At 39.2% G+C, this 14,941-nt stretch overlaps 3 protein-coding genes and 1 non-coding gene across 4 annotated transcripts; 2 read left to right on the top strand and 2 right to left on the bottom strand.

Moving 5' to 3' along the window:
* Positions 1-1,501: 1,501 nt before the first annotated feature.
* On the top strand, positions 1,502-5,872 carry rpl39 (ribosomal protein L39). The gene is made up of 3 exons (XM_049586127.1): positions 1,502-1,618; positions 1,961-2,064; positions 5,653-5,872. The coding sequence occupies exons 1-3, from the start codon at positions 1,616-1,618 to the stop codon at positions 5,699-5,701; spliced, it is 156 nt and encodes a 51-aa protein (XP_049442084.1). The 5' UTR covers positions 1,502-1,615; the 3' UTR covers positions 5,702-5,872.
* On the bottom strand, positions 2,799-8,933 carry sowahd (sosondowah ankyrin repeat domain family d). The gene is made up of 2 exons (XM_049586120.1): positions 8,684-8,933; positions 2,799-8,445 (listed from the first exon to the last, which is right to left on the bottom strand). Exon 2 carries the CDS (start codon positions 8,328-8,330, stop codon positions 7,344-7,346), a length of 987 nt encoding a protein of 328 aa, XP_049442077.1. The 5' UTR covers positions 8,331-8,445; positions 8,684-8,933; the 3' UTR covers positions 2,799-7,343.
* On the top strand, positions 3,931-4,067 carry LOC125895086 (small nucleolar RNA SNORA69). The gene has a single exon (XR_007450145.1). It is a non-coding gene; the product is annotated as a small nucleolar RNA SNORA69 (small nucleolar RNA).
* Positions 8,934-9,038: 105 nt separating the features above from the next.
* pttg1 (PTTG1 regulator of sister chromatid separation, securin) lies at positions 9,039-13,887 on the bottom strand. Its single transcript, XM_049586123.1, has 6 exons — positions 13,786-13,887; positions 12,147-12,239; positions 11,908-12,044; positions 11,719-11,806; positions 11,137-11,298; positions 9,039-9,176 (listed from the first exon to the last, which is right to left on the bottom strand). Exons 2-6 carry the CDS (start codon positions 12,232-12,234, stop codon positions 9,094-9,096), a joined length of 558 nt encoding a protein of 185 aa, XP_049442080.1. The 5' UTR covers positions 12,235-12,239; positions 13,786-13,887; the 3' UTR covers positions 9,039-9,093.
* Positions 13,888-14,941: the final 1,054 nt, after the last annotated feature.

Genomic DNA, 14,941 nt, shown 5'->3' with positions numbered 1-14,941 from the left:
ACTGCACCTCGTCCTCCATTTAACTAGGCTGTGTAGGCCTAATTAGCTGCTGAGAATAGACTTGAATCTTTGGGACTGGGGCAGAAAGTTCCTGTCAGGCCCCTGCTGACCACCTCAGAATACTCCTGTAATATTTAATTATATTTAACAAAGTTGAGTATGTATTATTTGAGCACTATATGTGACAACGGGTCCTTCTCTCATGCCCACATAATGACCTTATGATGCAGATCCAGCTTTAGCCAACTAACAGTGGTGCACATTACCAAACAAATGTGCAATTATTACATTTACCAAAACAAAACTGACATGGAGTAAATCTTGGGTTTTTGTTGGATCCTTTAATCCAAAACATTTTGATCTGTTCGTATAAAAAGTCACACTGAATACATTTTATTTTGTTGGTATCCAAATATTCTCCAGATATCCCATCAGTAATGGGAAATAGGACTTAATCAGAGGGGATTAGCCCCTGGCAGTTGTGGAAGCAGAACTCAGATCCTAATGTATATGTAGTTACTGGTATACCAAGATACAAAAAGTCATGAAGTACACCATTAAAGTGTCAAAAGTAGAAGTACCCACATAGATGGCTCTTTTCAAAGTTTCATTTTATGCATTAAGTTGAGTTTCAGTATTGCAGCAGATGGAAGTGGAGCCAGTTTTAACCACTTTAAATATTGCTGGCTACTCTCATCTGTAGTAATGCATCTTTTTAATGAGCTTTTCATTGGTTTGTATGTTTATTTTTATCTGCAAAGTAGCTACAGCTGTCAGAGGAGTAAACAGTGCAATGATTCCCTCTAAATTGTAGTGGAGTATAAGCATTAAGTAGCATGAAATATACTCAAGTATAGTGCATACACCTCAGGATTGTATATAAGTTTTTGTATTACCAGTGTTCACACAATGCATCTGGTGGTTAATACATTCAGTTTGCATACAAAGTCGAAAGCGATGATTGTAAACCATAAATGAGAATAATGTAATAAATGAGCAAAATCTTCAGTAATAAATGAATCATACAAAACCAAATAAATAAAACAGAATAAAATAAAGCCACAAGTATGAGCACACACAATTAGGGGTTTAGCTAGTTGGTCATAAAGCTGTAAGATATGCATTAATCATTTGCTTTAGTCATTTTTTTATGACGTATTTTTAAGTTTTATTTTTTTATTTTTTTTTTAATATTATTAATTTCAAAAAGCAACTCTCTGATTTGTTGGGCAGCATCACCATCAAGAGTTTGGTCTGTCTATTAATATTTTGCAGGTGGTACTGTTAAGTGAATGTCTAATTAAAGCATTGTTGAATTTTTTTTGTCCATAATTGAGATTCCATCCACATTAATGCTGTAACTGACTACAGTAATGTTGTCATACATATTTGAGTTGCAGTGTGATGAGGTTATGAAGCCAGTTGGCAGAATTGTATTAAAGTAATCGCATCAAGCCTGAAGCTCCTCAGGTGTAGTAACCCAACTCGCCTCGTGGTGTCGCTGTGTGTAGAACTCGCAGCCCGCTCGGCGGACGCTGATTGGATAAAAGAGCTGACGTCACTTCCTTCTTCCTCTTCTACTACCGCCATAGTTCGGGAAAGGACTGTGGACAAAATGGTAAATACAAAATCTTTAACCATCCGTGTCAGCAGCCCCTGTAAACATGTACAGATATATTGAATGATTAATAAATATCTCAGTGGTGCCTTATAAATCTGTATGTCGTGTAAAAAGAAGTAATATGAGCGTATTAAAGTTGCTCGATGATGCTAGCCGGTACCCACTCTGTAGAGCTACGCATGTTAGTCTGTGACTTCCTTCATATGACTTACCTGCTAGCTTGTTCAGTTTTACGTTATTTGCCTTGAATATGTTCCTTTTGAATGTAGCACTCATTTCATAAAAGGTAGAAATATTGTGCATTGATGTGGTATTAATGGCGCTCTCTGTTGTTTGTAGTCGTCCCACAAGACTTTCAGGATCAAGCGCTTCCTCGCCAAGAAGCAGAAACAGAACAGGCCCATTCCCCAGTGGATCAGAATGAAGACTGGCAACAAGATCAGGTCAGTTTGTAATGTGTGTTATTGTGTACAGAGAACCGTATTAAGTAGAGATGCTGTGTGCTGAAGGCTAACAGTCTGTGCATGTGGACGCTGCGTGTGTATATGACTAGATAAGGTGTACCTGTATTGATCCTCTGTGGGGACATTAAGCTTTTACAACAGAATGAACAGAAGTACAAGCAAGTACAGAAAGAAGTAGATTATTTAAAATGAGAATAGAACAAAAACAATTCAACATTTGGAGGCAAATAATAGGGTGGAGTGACAGTGTGATCAGTAGCTGCAGACTTAGTAAGACAATGTAAACGGTACACCTGATTAAAGTACGACTAAGTAATGGTGCTTAGTGTTTGTATTAATATAATAGAATGTAATGCATTAGTCAGTTTTATATTAACATAACATGGTTTATGATATATTAAAGGATGAGAAATAGCAAAAGTTGAATTGTCATGACACATTTTAATGTAAAGTATAGTACCTCAATATAACATTGTATATAGTGCAGCAATAGCACATACTTTAAAGAATATTCTAGTGAGTTGAGCCCCAGTAATTCACTCCTATTTAAACCAGTTGCCAGTTAACGAGGTACATTTACTTGCGTTAATACACTCTACCAGAATAACTGTGCAATAATTTCCATCTGTCATTTTAATGTTCAGTTAGGATGAAAAAGATGCTCACAAACACTGTCAGGATAGGAAGTTACTAAATGACAACACACAATTGACTACTCTCGATAGTAAATTTATTTCAATGCTTTATGCAGAATACAGGTGTTTTGCACAGTTTCTCAGATACTGGGCATTTTGTCCATTACACATATATTTATATTTACAAGTTAGGGCTACACAAGCACCAAAAAGACAGATAATGCAATATGAGTCACAGTTTTAGTGGGAATGGTAATTGTACATGTCACTTTCAGTTGGAGAATAAAAAGAGCCAAAGAGGCATGTTACCTTACCACTATAATATGATGTGTATATATGTGTCTCTTTAGCACCACAATGCTTTATTTACAATGATACATTGTGACATATTTTACCTTTTATTAAAAAAAAAAAAAACAACTGCATCTCCTGCGGTTTTGATACCACACTACTGTGATTTTGATAATATTTGGATTAATTGTGCAGCCACGTCATGAGAAGCCAAGTCACTGCAGCTCCATTAAGTGCTAGACGTATTCACCATGTACACTCAGTTGCCATTTTATTAGGTACACATATCTCAAATGAATGCACTCTTTATACAACAGTCCTGCTCTTAATCTGACCTCCATGTAAGTTACAATGTTCAGTTTCTGCTAAGACTGTTCAGAGTGGTCTTTATTCAGTGTTATCATTTTAGAGGCTGCAGTTGCTAGTGTGTGGTGGTGTTGACTTGTGCTGTCATATTGAGATGTTTTACATTGAAGACAGTCAGCTAATGTTAAGCAATATCATAATGGGACATAATTCAACAGCACCACAAACTCCAGCCTCCAAAATGGTCAAAGAGAACATATGGCCTGTTGTATTATATTGCATTACTTGCTCTCTGGAGATTTACTGTTATAAACTGACAACTGAGTGTTTACATAAAACCTATGTAATAGCCTGTTATATTCAGTTGCACATAACATGCACTTAGATAATTTCAGCAGTACAATTAAATGAACATTCAAAAGAAGAAATGTCCTTAAGAGGTTTGCAGGACTGTCCAACCTTCTACTCGAGAACTTGTCTGTTTTCTAATGGGTTTAAAATTGCACCCCAGTACTGTTTCACTGTCAAGCTGCCTCTGAGCTCTCTGTTATCACTAAGTGCAGAGATGCATGACTGACTAATGCGAGGAAGGAACAGGAACTTCATGTCATGTAAAGCAGGTCTGCAATTGCAGCACTCCGTTGCAGTAGAGTGCTGTCATTAACCCTGCTGAGAGCATCTTTCTGCTACAGAGATCTGACTCCTGCTCACTGTGGTGGTGATTAGGAGGCTCTCTGTAGCCGAACATTTCACTGTTTGCCCAATCGGCTGATCTGCCCACTTAATTGCTTTCCTGAAGGATTTCCATGGTATTTTTTTTCTGGAATTACTGAGGTCTGGAACAATTCCCACAGTGGCCTCACTGATTTAGTGCCAGTGGAAAGAGATTATGTATAATTGTTTCTTCAGAGGGGGGTTGACAAGTAGATTTACAGTCGCTTTAAATGTTATTATTGCAGTGACTTTAGTGATGGAGTGTGTATCAAACCGACTGTTTCTATCAGGATGTGGTGTCAGTTTGTAGCCTCTGAAATCGGAGCAGCACCAACAGAATTTGCATAGTTTCAGCTGAACCCTTGAACTTGCCCTTAATTTTACTTTTCCGTATTTGAATGAGAAGCCTGGTATCATCTGTTTAGTAGTTTTCGACTACCCAGTTAGTCCTGACATGTCCAAGAGAACACCATTAATACAGGACATAATTACAACCTGTAAAATCAATGAGGCTTGGGCCTGAACATAAATTTCCAGACCTGTGTAGTAATAGGTGGATTCTATCTTTGTTAGTTAAGCTCTTGCCATTGAATTAAGACTTTAAGGGAAACTTTCCCATGGTTTTGTGTCTTAAGTTATTAAGGGAGACAACAATTTTTCGTCCAGTATTGAAACCGCCGTGGCGGAATAGGCTGCAAAGTAAGCCCTAAGAGCAATAGTGCATCGTCAATTTATGTCCATTAAAAATGCTTGTTTTTGCCACAAGTGTTTGATGACATTATGAAAAGGACCCTATGGAGAAGTTAAACATTTTTCCTCGCACTTTGCTGATCCGTTTGTTATTTTGGCAAAGTCTTGCTCAAGGAGAAGTCTTGTGAAATCTTTTGAGTTGTTGCAGGAAACAACGGTGGAAATGTTGACAGTTGGAGTGCCTGGGAGAGTTTGTGTTTGAGAACAGAAAGCATAGCATAGTGTAAAAGATTTTCAGTGCCATGGCTAAATGTTCGACTGATTTAGATGAGGAATGTTAGATTTCAGAACGCGACTTCTCCTTGAGCAAGACTTGGTTACACACATTAAAAACAGATCATTGAAAAGCAAGGAAAAGGTTTCACTTCTCTGTAGGGTCCTTTCTGTAATGTAGTCAGACACTTAAAAGCACTTTAAGGAGACATAAATTGACGATGCACAGTTGCCCTCAGAAACTACATTGCAGCCTGTTTCACTGGTGTGGCTGCCATGCTCTTGTCAATACTGGACCAATCTCAACAATGGTTCCCATCAGTCATATAGACACAAAACCATGGGAAAACTAAGTTAAAAAATTCTAATGTGTCCCTTTAATTGCAAAAATGGCACAACCAATAGACGACAGAGGAGATCACTGCAAGATACATGTTCTGCCTCAGTGTTTATCATGAACATGGAAACCACAGTTTGACAGCATAGCTCAGGGTGGAGTTTTTAATCTCTTAAAATGTTATGACAAGCTTTACTACTCAGACTCGATCTTAGTTCAGCTGCCATCTGTGTCACTATAAATTCATCCCTCTTTTGAGCCCTGTTTTATAGTTTATTTGTTATCATGACATCATCTGAAATTTGTTGTTCATGTCTTTAGGTACAACTCCAAGAGGAGACACTGGAGGAGGACCAAGCTGGGCCTGTAAACATGAGGGTCCCAGGATCCCAGAGTCCCTCCATCCCAACATCTGCCAGGACCTCCAGCTGCTGGGCCTGACCGCGGGGAGGGAGCCATGTTATCTGGAGCAGCAGTCGTTTTGTACAGAAACTCTGGTTGTGCTCATGTTTGACAATAAAAGATCTGTGATCAAACTTGATACGAGGCTGTTTTTGTAATCCATCTACTAGTTGAGTGTTTTTCTGAGGCAAACCAAACATGGCATGGGGAAGGGTGGTGCTGACACAGCTCTGCAGAAACAGAAGTACTCACTCTGAAGGGGTCTCACTCTTGGCCACACAGCAAATACTTTGTGAATCACTGTTTCATGGAAGATTGTGGTCAGAATCTGAGCTCTGGCTTTGTTGCTTGTGCCAAACACAGCACTGCTATTCAAGGAGTCTAATGTAGTAGCAGGACAAACTATGATATGTTTACTTAAAGTGTTAAAACCTGGGGGAAAACGTACGCCACGTCAGTAATCGCTTACATTTGTGTACACAAGCAGAACTGGGTCAGCTGCAAGACATGTTAAAAATAAGCTCAGTATGTGTATTAAGTGTTTTATTAAAGTGGGGTTCGGTGAAAGTTAATGCAGAGTAATGTACTCATGTGCCAGTACTCAAACCAGATGAAACTCTGGGACCATCTGAAAAGCAGTATTGACACTGAGTGGATTATTGATGAAACTGTGCAGTGTCTCCTTTTTGGCTTGAGTCCAGTTAATCCTTTGAAACCCTGTAGCAACATCACTTTTCCTGTGCTGCTTTCAGACGCCTTTCGTAAATATTCAAAGCTTTGAACCCTGAGCAAACTGGTGCAGTTTCTTTGAAGAACGTGGGGAAAAAGACAAAGAGCAGCTTGGTAGGAAATGTTCCACAAATTGGAAAAAAATAATAGATTTAGAACAATATTTTTTTTAAAAAGCTAGGGGATTAAAGACAAGCTAGGGTAAAAAATATGTATTTAAAATAATGATACAAAATTTTTAGTTCTTTCCCTGGTCGTATATACTTTTTATTATTTACTTTACTAATTTCCTTTTAATTTTTTTTCTTTTTACTACGTTCTTGCTGTTTTTTGGGTTATTTCTTTTAACTGCCTTCATCCCATGTTTTTGAAGGAACCCAAGCCAGTGTGCTCAGGTTTCAGAGGGTGAATATGTATTTGGTGACCCTCTCACAAGAGGATATGAGTCATAAGCAGTTTCATTTTAAGGATTTTTAGAAGCTTTAAAATGGAAAATATCAAGTATTTGACAAGGAAAACATTTCAAGAAAAAAGCTTGTTATCCTTTTGTTCACTGATAATATATCCAGCCATTTCTGCCTGTAATTAAAGCCTGAAAACCTGTTTTCTTAAAAATCTGCAAGTAGGCCTACAGCAGGAAATTTTAGTCTGTTTCCAACAGAGAACTTGTTTTAAAGAATATATTACAAATTGCTGTTTGTCTTAAAAGGTCAAACCAGGTTGTTGCTGTCGAAAAATAATTTTGATTAAACAAATAGATTCACCCTGGCTTGTCCCACTGTAAGGACTCATTCATAGGCAGAAATGACTTGGTAATGACTTGGTAAGGAGTCTCTGAGAGTGAAGTAATGCACATATTTGGAGGCTTGTGTCATAATAACTCAGCCTTTGCTTCCAAAAAATGAAAACGAGGGCAGCAGCTTCCTTAAAGACCCAAGCCTCCAGCCGCCTGCTCTCTTAGTCCGGTCACACGAGTCCACCTCATCTGTCCCTCCATGATCCACCTCGTCATATGCAGCAGAGTTCATGGCACCAGCACCAGCGCTGTTATTGTTGACGTTCCTGTTGACATTTAGTGGCGCACACGCACAGCTGTGCTCATCGTCCCAGGTCCCCAGCAGCTCCTTCATCTCCAGCGGGGCGTCTCCCTGCAGATACTGCCACGGTCTCTTCCCATTGTAATCCATGGCATCGACGTTGGCGCTGAAAGCTCCCACCAGCAGCTTGACGACCATGTACTGTCTGTGCATGCTGGCGACATGCAGCGGGGTGAGCCCGCCGCTGCCCCGCACGTTCACATTCACCGGGATCCCCGCGCTCTCCGCGTACCGCAAAAGTTTGAGCAGAGTCTCGTCCTGTCCTCTCTTGGCCAGCCAGTGCAGCACCGAGTACCCACTGATGAAATCCCTCCTGGTCAGCAGATGAGGGTCCTCTGAGATGAAGTCCAGGATGGTCTCATAGCTGCCCTCCACTGCAGAAAGCATCCACGCGTGCTCCATCGGGTACAGAGCCCAGCTCGCGTCCTGCTCAGAGGACACGCTGGGAGTGTGTGACAGCACGCTGCTGAAGCCGCTGTGTGACGGGTTGCTCAAAAGCAGCTCCTTCAGGTACTTTTTACGCATAGCGGGTGTGATAGAGACTCTCTCCGGAGGCTCCCTGTCCTCAGAGCCTCCGGGCGCGGAGCTGTCAGTGACCTCATGCTGCCTCTGCAGCCGCGACCTACGCTGGAAAGCACTGGGCATGACCTGCATGCCATACCGCGAGAGTCGCTCCACAACGGTGCCCTGTTTGGACCTCCCGCTGCCGTGGGCGTCAGTGTCACTGACAGCTGGTTCACATCCAACATCATCCGATCTGTTCTCATACATGCCTCCCTGCACGATGACTCCGAGGCTACTTCCTTTATTTAGACAACACCCCGAAGATAGCAATGTCAGGCTAGAAACTGGGAACCGTTTCCCTCCATTCCGCTGGACTCATTCCCTGTGTCATAGGAGCAAACAGTCTATTTTTAATATATACGTACACAGATCTAAATCATTTTGGTAATGCGCAAACATGCAATTTTACGCGTCTTAACTGCAAAATGACCAAGTTCCTCTTTTTGTAAGCACAATTAAGACATTTAAATGCATTACCTTTTCCAAAAAACACCTTAAAACAACTAATGTTTAATTCAGTCCTGTGTGCATCCGGTTGATCCCGCGCCAATGTTACTCACCTGTTCTGTGTCCAAAGCGCACCCCGACTCTCCAGCTGTGTCTGCTATTAACCATTAAGCGCCTCACTCTTTGTCAAACACATTTGGTCCATTGATAAAACACTTATTTAAAGTATTTCTCCTACATACCGAGCTACAGACGCATACCGCGAGTCTCCCTTCCTTTACAAGAGGAACTGAGACAAAGTTCATTCTAATCTCAGGCAAAACCAATAGCGAGAATCCCTCACATGTGACCACTGATGGACTTCAAAAGCAGGAAGTAAGTACAATGCTCACTCCCCTGATACTCTCACAGCCTGTCACCAGCCATGAATCATCACTGCAAAGCAAATAAAGAGATAGCAGAGACAGATAAAAGATAAAACAACTTTATTTCAGTAAAAAATTTCAGAATTACACATTAACATTCAGTCAGTAGAAGACTCTGGGGGAAGCTCAACAGTCAGCTCATCAAGTGTTTGAAGGAAGGCGTCCAGCTCGAGGCAGTAATCTGGAGAGGGGAGATACAGTCAAGTTAATGATACCTGTGGTTAATGATACTTGTAGTTTCAAACCTGTGCCCTGTACTTAATGGCTGCAGCTGCCAGGCAATGGTAACTTCTTATTTAGTGCTGCATGTTGCCTTTGAAATCATCACATATCAGATAACAATTCACTCATTAAAACTTGTTCCTCCACATGATGGTTATTTTTTACAGTTAAGAGAAAAAAGAAAAAAAAAAAAAAAAAAAAGTACAGTGAATTTCTGATAGCATATGGTACAATTAATTTACAACAAAGTGGCTTCAATGAAAACTTTAGAAGTCTGGATTATTCACCATAACAAGGGCACTGTGTCTGAGAAGTCACGCTGTATATATTTTAAATCGGACAAACAGAAAGTTCAAGGTCCACACAGTTTAACAGCCAGCGTCACACTTGCGTTTGGCAATGAAAGCTGTGTGCTGGAAATTATCTGTACTTAAATTTTTTTTTATTTTTTTTTTAACTAACTTGACAAGTTTGCAAGTCACTTGTGGTCCATTCAGGGGAGGACCCACCACCCACCAGTTAGAAACCAGTGCACTAGAGGGGACACCAGAGGACTCAGACAGGGCTCAACAATAAGGATCGCCTGTAGCAAGTTAAGTGCCAGGGGAGGTTAGTATATTTAGCAACTCACTTGCCTGATAAGCAAGAGGTGAAAAAACTAATTAAAAAGCATTGTTTTTAAAGCTGATGTAAGTAGCTAAGGAGTGAGCCATATTGCTTCCCTCTCATCTCTGTTCACAGCTGCATGTGTGCAGTATCAGTCAGGCACTCATGAGAAAATGGCCATGGTTAAGGACAAAGTTTATGAGCAAAAGTGAGCATTTCAGTTATCCTGGAAACAGACGTTTAGGTGGTGTTAAAGGAGGTGGGCAAAACTTATTCTAAGCATGTCAAGTTTCTGAAAAATGTGATAACTGCTAATAAATAAAAAACAGTAGGGGTTAGTAAAAACTGACTTCAGGGAAGAAAATGTCCGAAGTTTCCTCAGGCAAATGAAAAAACAAACAAAAACAACACATTAATGCTGCATCCTGAACATGGCGACACTAAAGGACGTTACTGTATTGTTAATTCTGAGATCAAGGCAAAAAATAGTGGCGCCATCAGAGATGATAAAACAAGCACATCCTGACAACAACAAGAATGGATCTCTCGCTCAGCCAGTGTTCACTGCCCCTCCTGCTCATGTGCATATGGCATCTGACCAACACGTCACAGTAATTTCTGAGGATGTGCACAACCCAACGCTCCAAACAACAAGGTGGAGGCATAATACACAAGGCAGCCATCATGCACACACAAACACATGGTGAAAAATCAAGCATCTTTCTGGCTTAACACTATACATCAAGGTTGGGCATCACACAACAGGAGAAAACAAATGTGCAAGTGGTCAGATGTTACCATAACGATAGGGGTGATATTTGATCATCACAGAAAAATGTTGCAAATCAGTCAGACTGTTTTATAGCAATTCTGGATACACTGATTTGTGCATGGATTAGTTGAGTATTTAATTTTTTGTACCAGCGAAAACAGACAATCCTATCTGATTATTTCATCCATAAACATTTTTTTGATCAATTGTTCCAGAAATCTACTATAATAACTGTAACAAATGTCATGACATCATGTTACATATACTTATGGGTGGGTTCATGCAAGATTTCATCGTGGATTGTGATTTTTTAAAAAAAGCTACAAAACACAATAAGTTGATCATGGTGAATTTCCATTATTGGGATAATTGTAAATATTGTGTCCAGCAGTGCCCAAAGAGACTGCTGAGCAACAAATGATAAAAGACTCTGCAAAAACAGACTTCATGACCAGCAAACGTAAAGAAATCTTAATCAAGAAATATGTTTTCAAACCCAAACAGTAAGTGTGGCTGCAGCCCTGTTAGGAAGGTGGGATACCTGAACGTTTTGGCATCTTTACAGGTGACAGGTCTGGGAGTGGATCAAACTTTTCCAGCTCCTCTTCACACAGATGTGAAGCTTGTGGGAAACAGGCCAGTCCAGGCAGGGCAAAGCCACTGAGAGGGATCAGATCCTCAGGTATGCCATACTTCTCAAACTCTGGAAAAATACACATCAAATCACATGTTTTAGATCAAATGTTTTAAAACATTGTAGGGAAAAAAAAGGGGCACAAGATCGGTGGATGAACCTTATACACAGAGTCTGTAATATATTTGGCACATGCACGTTCTTAAATACATATGAGCCTCAGTGGGTTGAGTCCTGAGGGAATAAATCATGAATGAACTCAAAGGAAGCAAAGCTAATGTGATGCTGCAGTGGGATTCATACAGAAATTGTCCATGTCATTTCTGATTGAGCAGCATTTACAACTAATACACATAACTGAAACGTGATTGTACAGCTGATTATAGTGTGATGGTACATATAGACTTTTTAAACTGTGCCTTTTATAACTATACAATTTTGAAATACGACCTTCTCTGCAAGTAGTGAGAACTGCGGTGTGATAGTCACCTAGTGGGTCATAAGGGATGAACTTCTCAATTTCTGGATATTCCTCCACTTTGGTCTTCTGGTCTGAAGCATGTTTGACTTTAGTTTCCTGTGGGGAACAAAAACGTTTTTACATGTAGAGGTTCGAGCACAACAATCCCATTAGTCTGGCAATACTTTTAGAATATAACTATGATGCTTTATTCCAACCTGTGGCTTTAGGAGTTTCTTCTCTTGTGTGTTTACAGCAGGGGTTGAGACTTTTTTGTTGACAGCTCCAAACGCCTTACGACCAGATGGCAGAGGGGTGTGTAAGGTTTTGGCAGTCATAGGGGATAAGAGTTTCTCTAGAGGGGGAAAGAATGAAAGCTTAATGCACATTGTCATACAGACCAATACTACTGCTAGAAAAATAATTCTATGTATGCACAAGGTTGGCATTTCCATACCTGGAGCAGACTGAAGCCGCTGTCGCATCTTCAGAGACGGCGGATGAAGACATGCATTTTCTCGCTCTGCAAAGATTATGTTGTCCATTTTATCTGAAAAGACAACCAGATATTATATCATATATCTATTGTTACATATTAAAAACCATCACAATGGAAGAGGCCTTTCTGTGGCAGCTGTTTTGACACATTGTAAGTACACAGGTGTAATTGCTGAATTTGCAGGGCCATGGTATTGTGCATGCGGGCTCATGGGACACTGTAATGCAACCAAGCCATCATTAATGTTTTTAGGGCTGAAACAAATAAAGTAATTAATAAAATCAGCAGAAAATAATCCACTATTTTGATAATCAATTAACATTTTCAGCCGTATACCAAGCAAAAATGTGAAATAATCCACAGTTTCAGCTTTTCATTGTCATATATTTCAGTAGTTTCTACTGTTGTATGAAACAAGTAAGCTGAAGATGTCACTTTGGGCTCTGGGATTGGGCATAATCATTTCTCCAACATTCTATGAACAAATAATTAGGAACATTAAATCAATTAAAAAACATTAGTTGCTTCCATGAATGTTGGTAAAAGTTTATTCTTCACTTTGTGAGTAGTTTGACAAAATAAAGTACCAAATCAAGAGACACATACTAGCTTTAAACGGCATCTCAGGTCTTTGTCAAAGGTAATTTGTGATAACTGAGCAGATGCAATCTGCTGATTAAGAAGGGGTTGAAACTCTGGGAAAAAAGTTAGCAAGTGGACTTCAAGTCAAGATTTTATTTTGTCATTTTAGTATGTCATCTTAATTGAGCACAGATATACTTCATGTTATAAAGGTTAATCAAAACAAACAACATATTACATTGAGTTCTGGCACCTTCACAGGAAAACTGTGTTTCCAATGGATCAGGTCATGTGAAATCAAAACTAGAGTGAAAGGTCTTGGTGCTAATAGCCACTATGGCTGGTAGCCAGCCTGTGTTTACTCAGCCTCCGACATTAAACATTCAACTAACAGTAAAGTGTAGTGCGACTAATAGCCAACCTGGCAGTGTTACAGCACTAATAGCTCTAGCTACCACTAATGAACGACACAGGTCCTGTGCTGAGGGCTGAAATAAAAGCTGGCTGTCTCCCTGTCTGTAGATAAACGTTAGCACTTTGACTTCACGTTGTTGTCGTGCTGCATGCTCTGTCTTAAGACACAATTTAATTAACGTTCGTAAGATTTCTGTTTGTCATGGCGACCAGTTAAAGAAACGTTACACAACGTCTGTGAAACGTTTACAAACATAACGGTCGGGAACGTTTGTCGATCATCATAATGCTAACATCATTTTCGCAGTTTCTTTATAAGAAACTCCAGCTTAGGTTAAAGTTTAACAAACACACAGACAGTCTACAGCTAATTAAAGTTAGCATCGACTGACTTATTGCTAGCTTAATTAGGTCAAGTTATCAGGCTTCCATGTGCGCAAGATGAGGATACATACTCAATATCTGACCGAATTTAACTAAGCTAGCTAGCTAACGTTAGTGACGTCCCGTCTTCGTAGAGTTATAAAACCTAAAGGTATTTGTTAAAAGTGCCGATAAACTCAACAATAACCTAGATACACCAGTGTTAACGTAACATTACCTCGGTCAGATGTGCTAAACGCCGTTGGTTGCTGTTTTCCTCTCACACCGGAAAGTTGTTATGATTTGGTTCTGACGGACCGCGCTTCCGTTTTAAATTCACTGCCTTCTTCCTATTGGTCACTGAAGCACACGTGACTTCAGTGGGCGTTACCCAAAATAATGTACACAAACGTTACAATTTTTATACAGTCTATGGTTACAACACAGCCAAAATATACAATAGCGTCATTATTCACAGAGATGCAACTGTTGTCATAATCAGCCTTACTTCCTCATATGATGAAACACCTCATGTGTTTATGAAGTCATATCGTTGTCATCTATATGTTGCTTTTATATTCAGTATTTCCCGTGGTGAATACAGATTATAGTACTGATATAACTGAGGGAACTGCAAGACAGATAAATAACAATGAAAGACAAAAACATTATGATAATAAAAAATTAATAATATGTGACATTTGAATACAGATACAAAATAGAATTAAAAAATCATGTGACATTTGAATACAGATCACAGTATTAATATAACTGAGCTAACTGCAAGTCAGAGATAAATAACAATGAAAGACAATAATAATAATAATAATAATAATAATAATAAATGTTTCAAAAAAATTGAATAAAAAAATTAATAAAAAGAACAAAATACAAGTGGTCATTTAGTTACGGAAGAGCAGTAGGGCCACTGGAAAAAAAAAAAAACTGAGTTGTGACTTTTTTCTCAGAATTCTGAGAAAAAAGTCAGAACTCAGTTTTTTACCCCCACAGTGGCCCTACTCCTCTTCCGTATTTAGCAATTACAGTACACAGATATACATAAAGACATAGGGCCTTCCCAATTTTACAACATTTTACTTATTTGTTTTAGTAAAGTTATCTCATTTAGAAATGCGGGAGATATTGGGTTAGTTTTACACCAACCTTTATATTTTCATAATTTACTATCATAATTTTGATCGTTATAAGTCAACAACTATTGGAAAAATGTCCCAAAATTACTTAGTGACATAACAAGAGAAAAAAAGATGTTCTGAGGTTTTAATGTCTGTGTTGCAGAAAATATATTCAAAAATATTCAAATCTAAATGAAACCTTTGGTGTAAGAAGTCATTATATATGTAAATCTCATTCATCATTTTAAGCTGAACTTC

The sequence above is a fragment of the Epinephelus fuscoguttatus genome, linkage group LG9 (genome assembly GCF_011397635.1).
Source record: "Epinephelus fuscoguttatus linkage group LG9, E.fuscoguttatus.final_Chr_v1".
Taxonomy (NCBI): domain Eukaryota; kingdom Metazoa; phylum Chordata; class Actinopteri; order Perciformes; family Serranidae; genus Epinephelus; species Epinephelus fuscoguttatus.
This window is presented reverse-complemented; position numbering and strand designations above follow the sequence as displayed.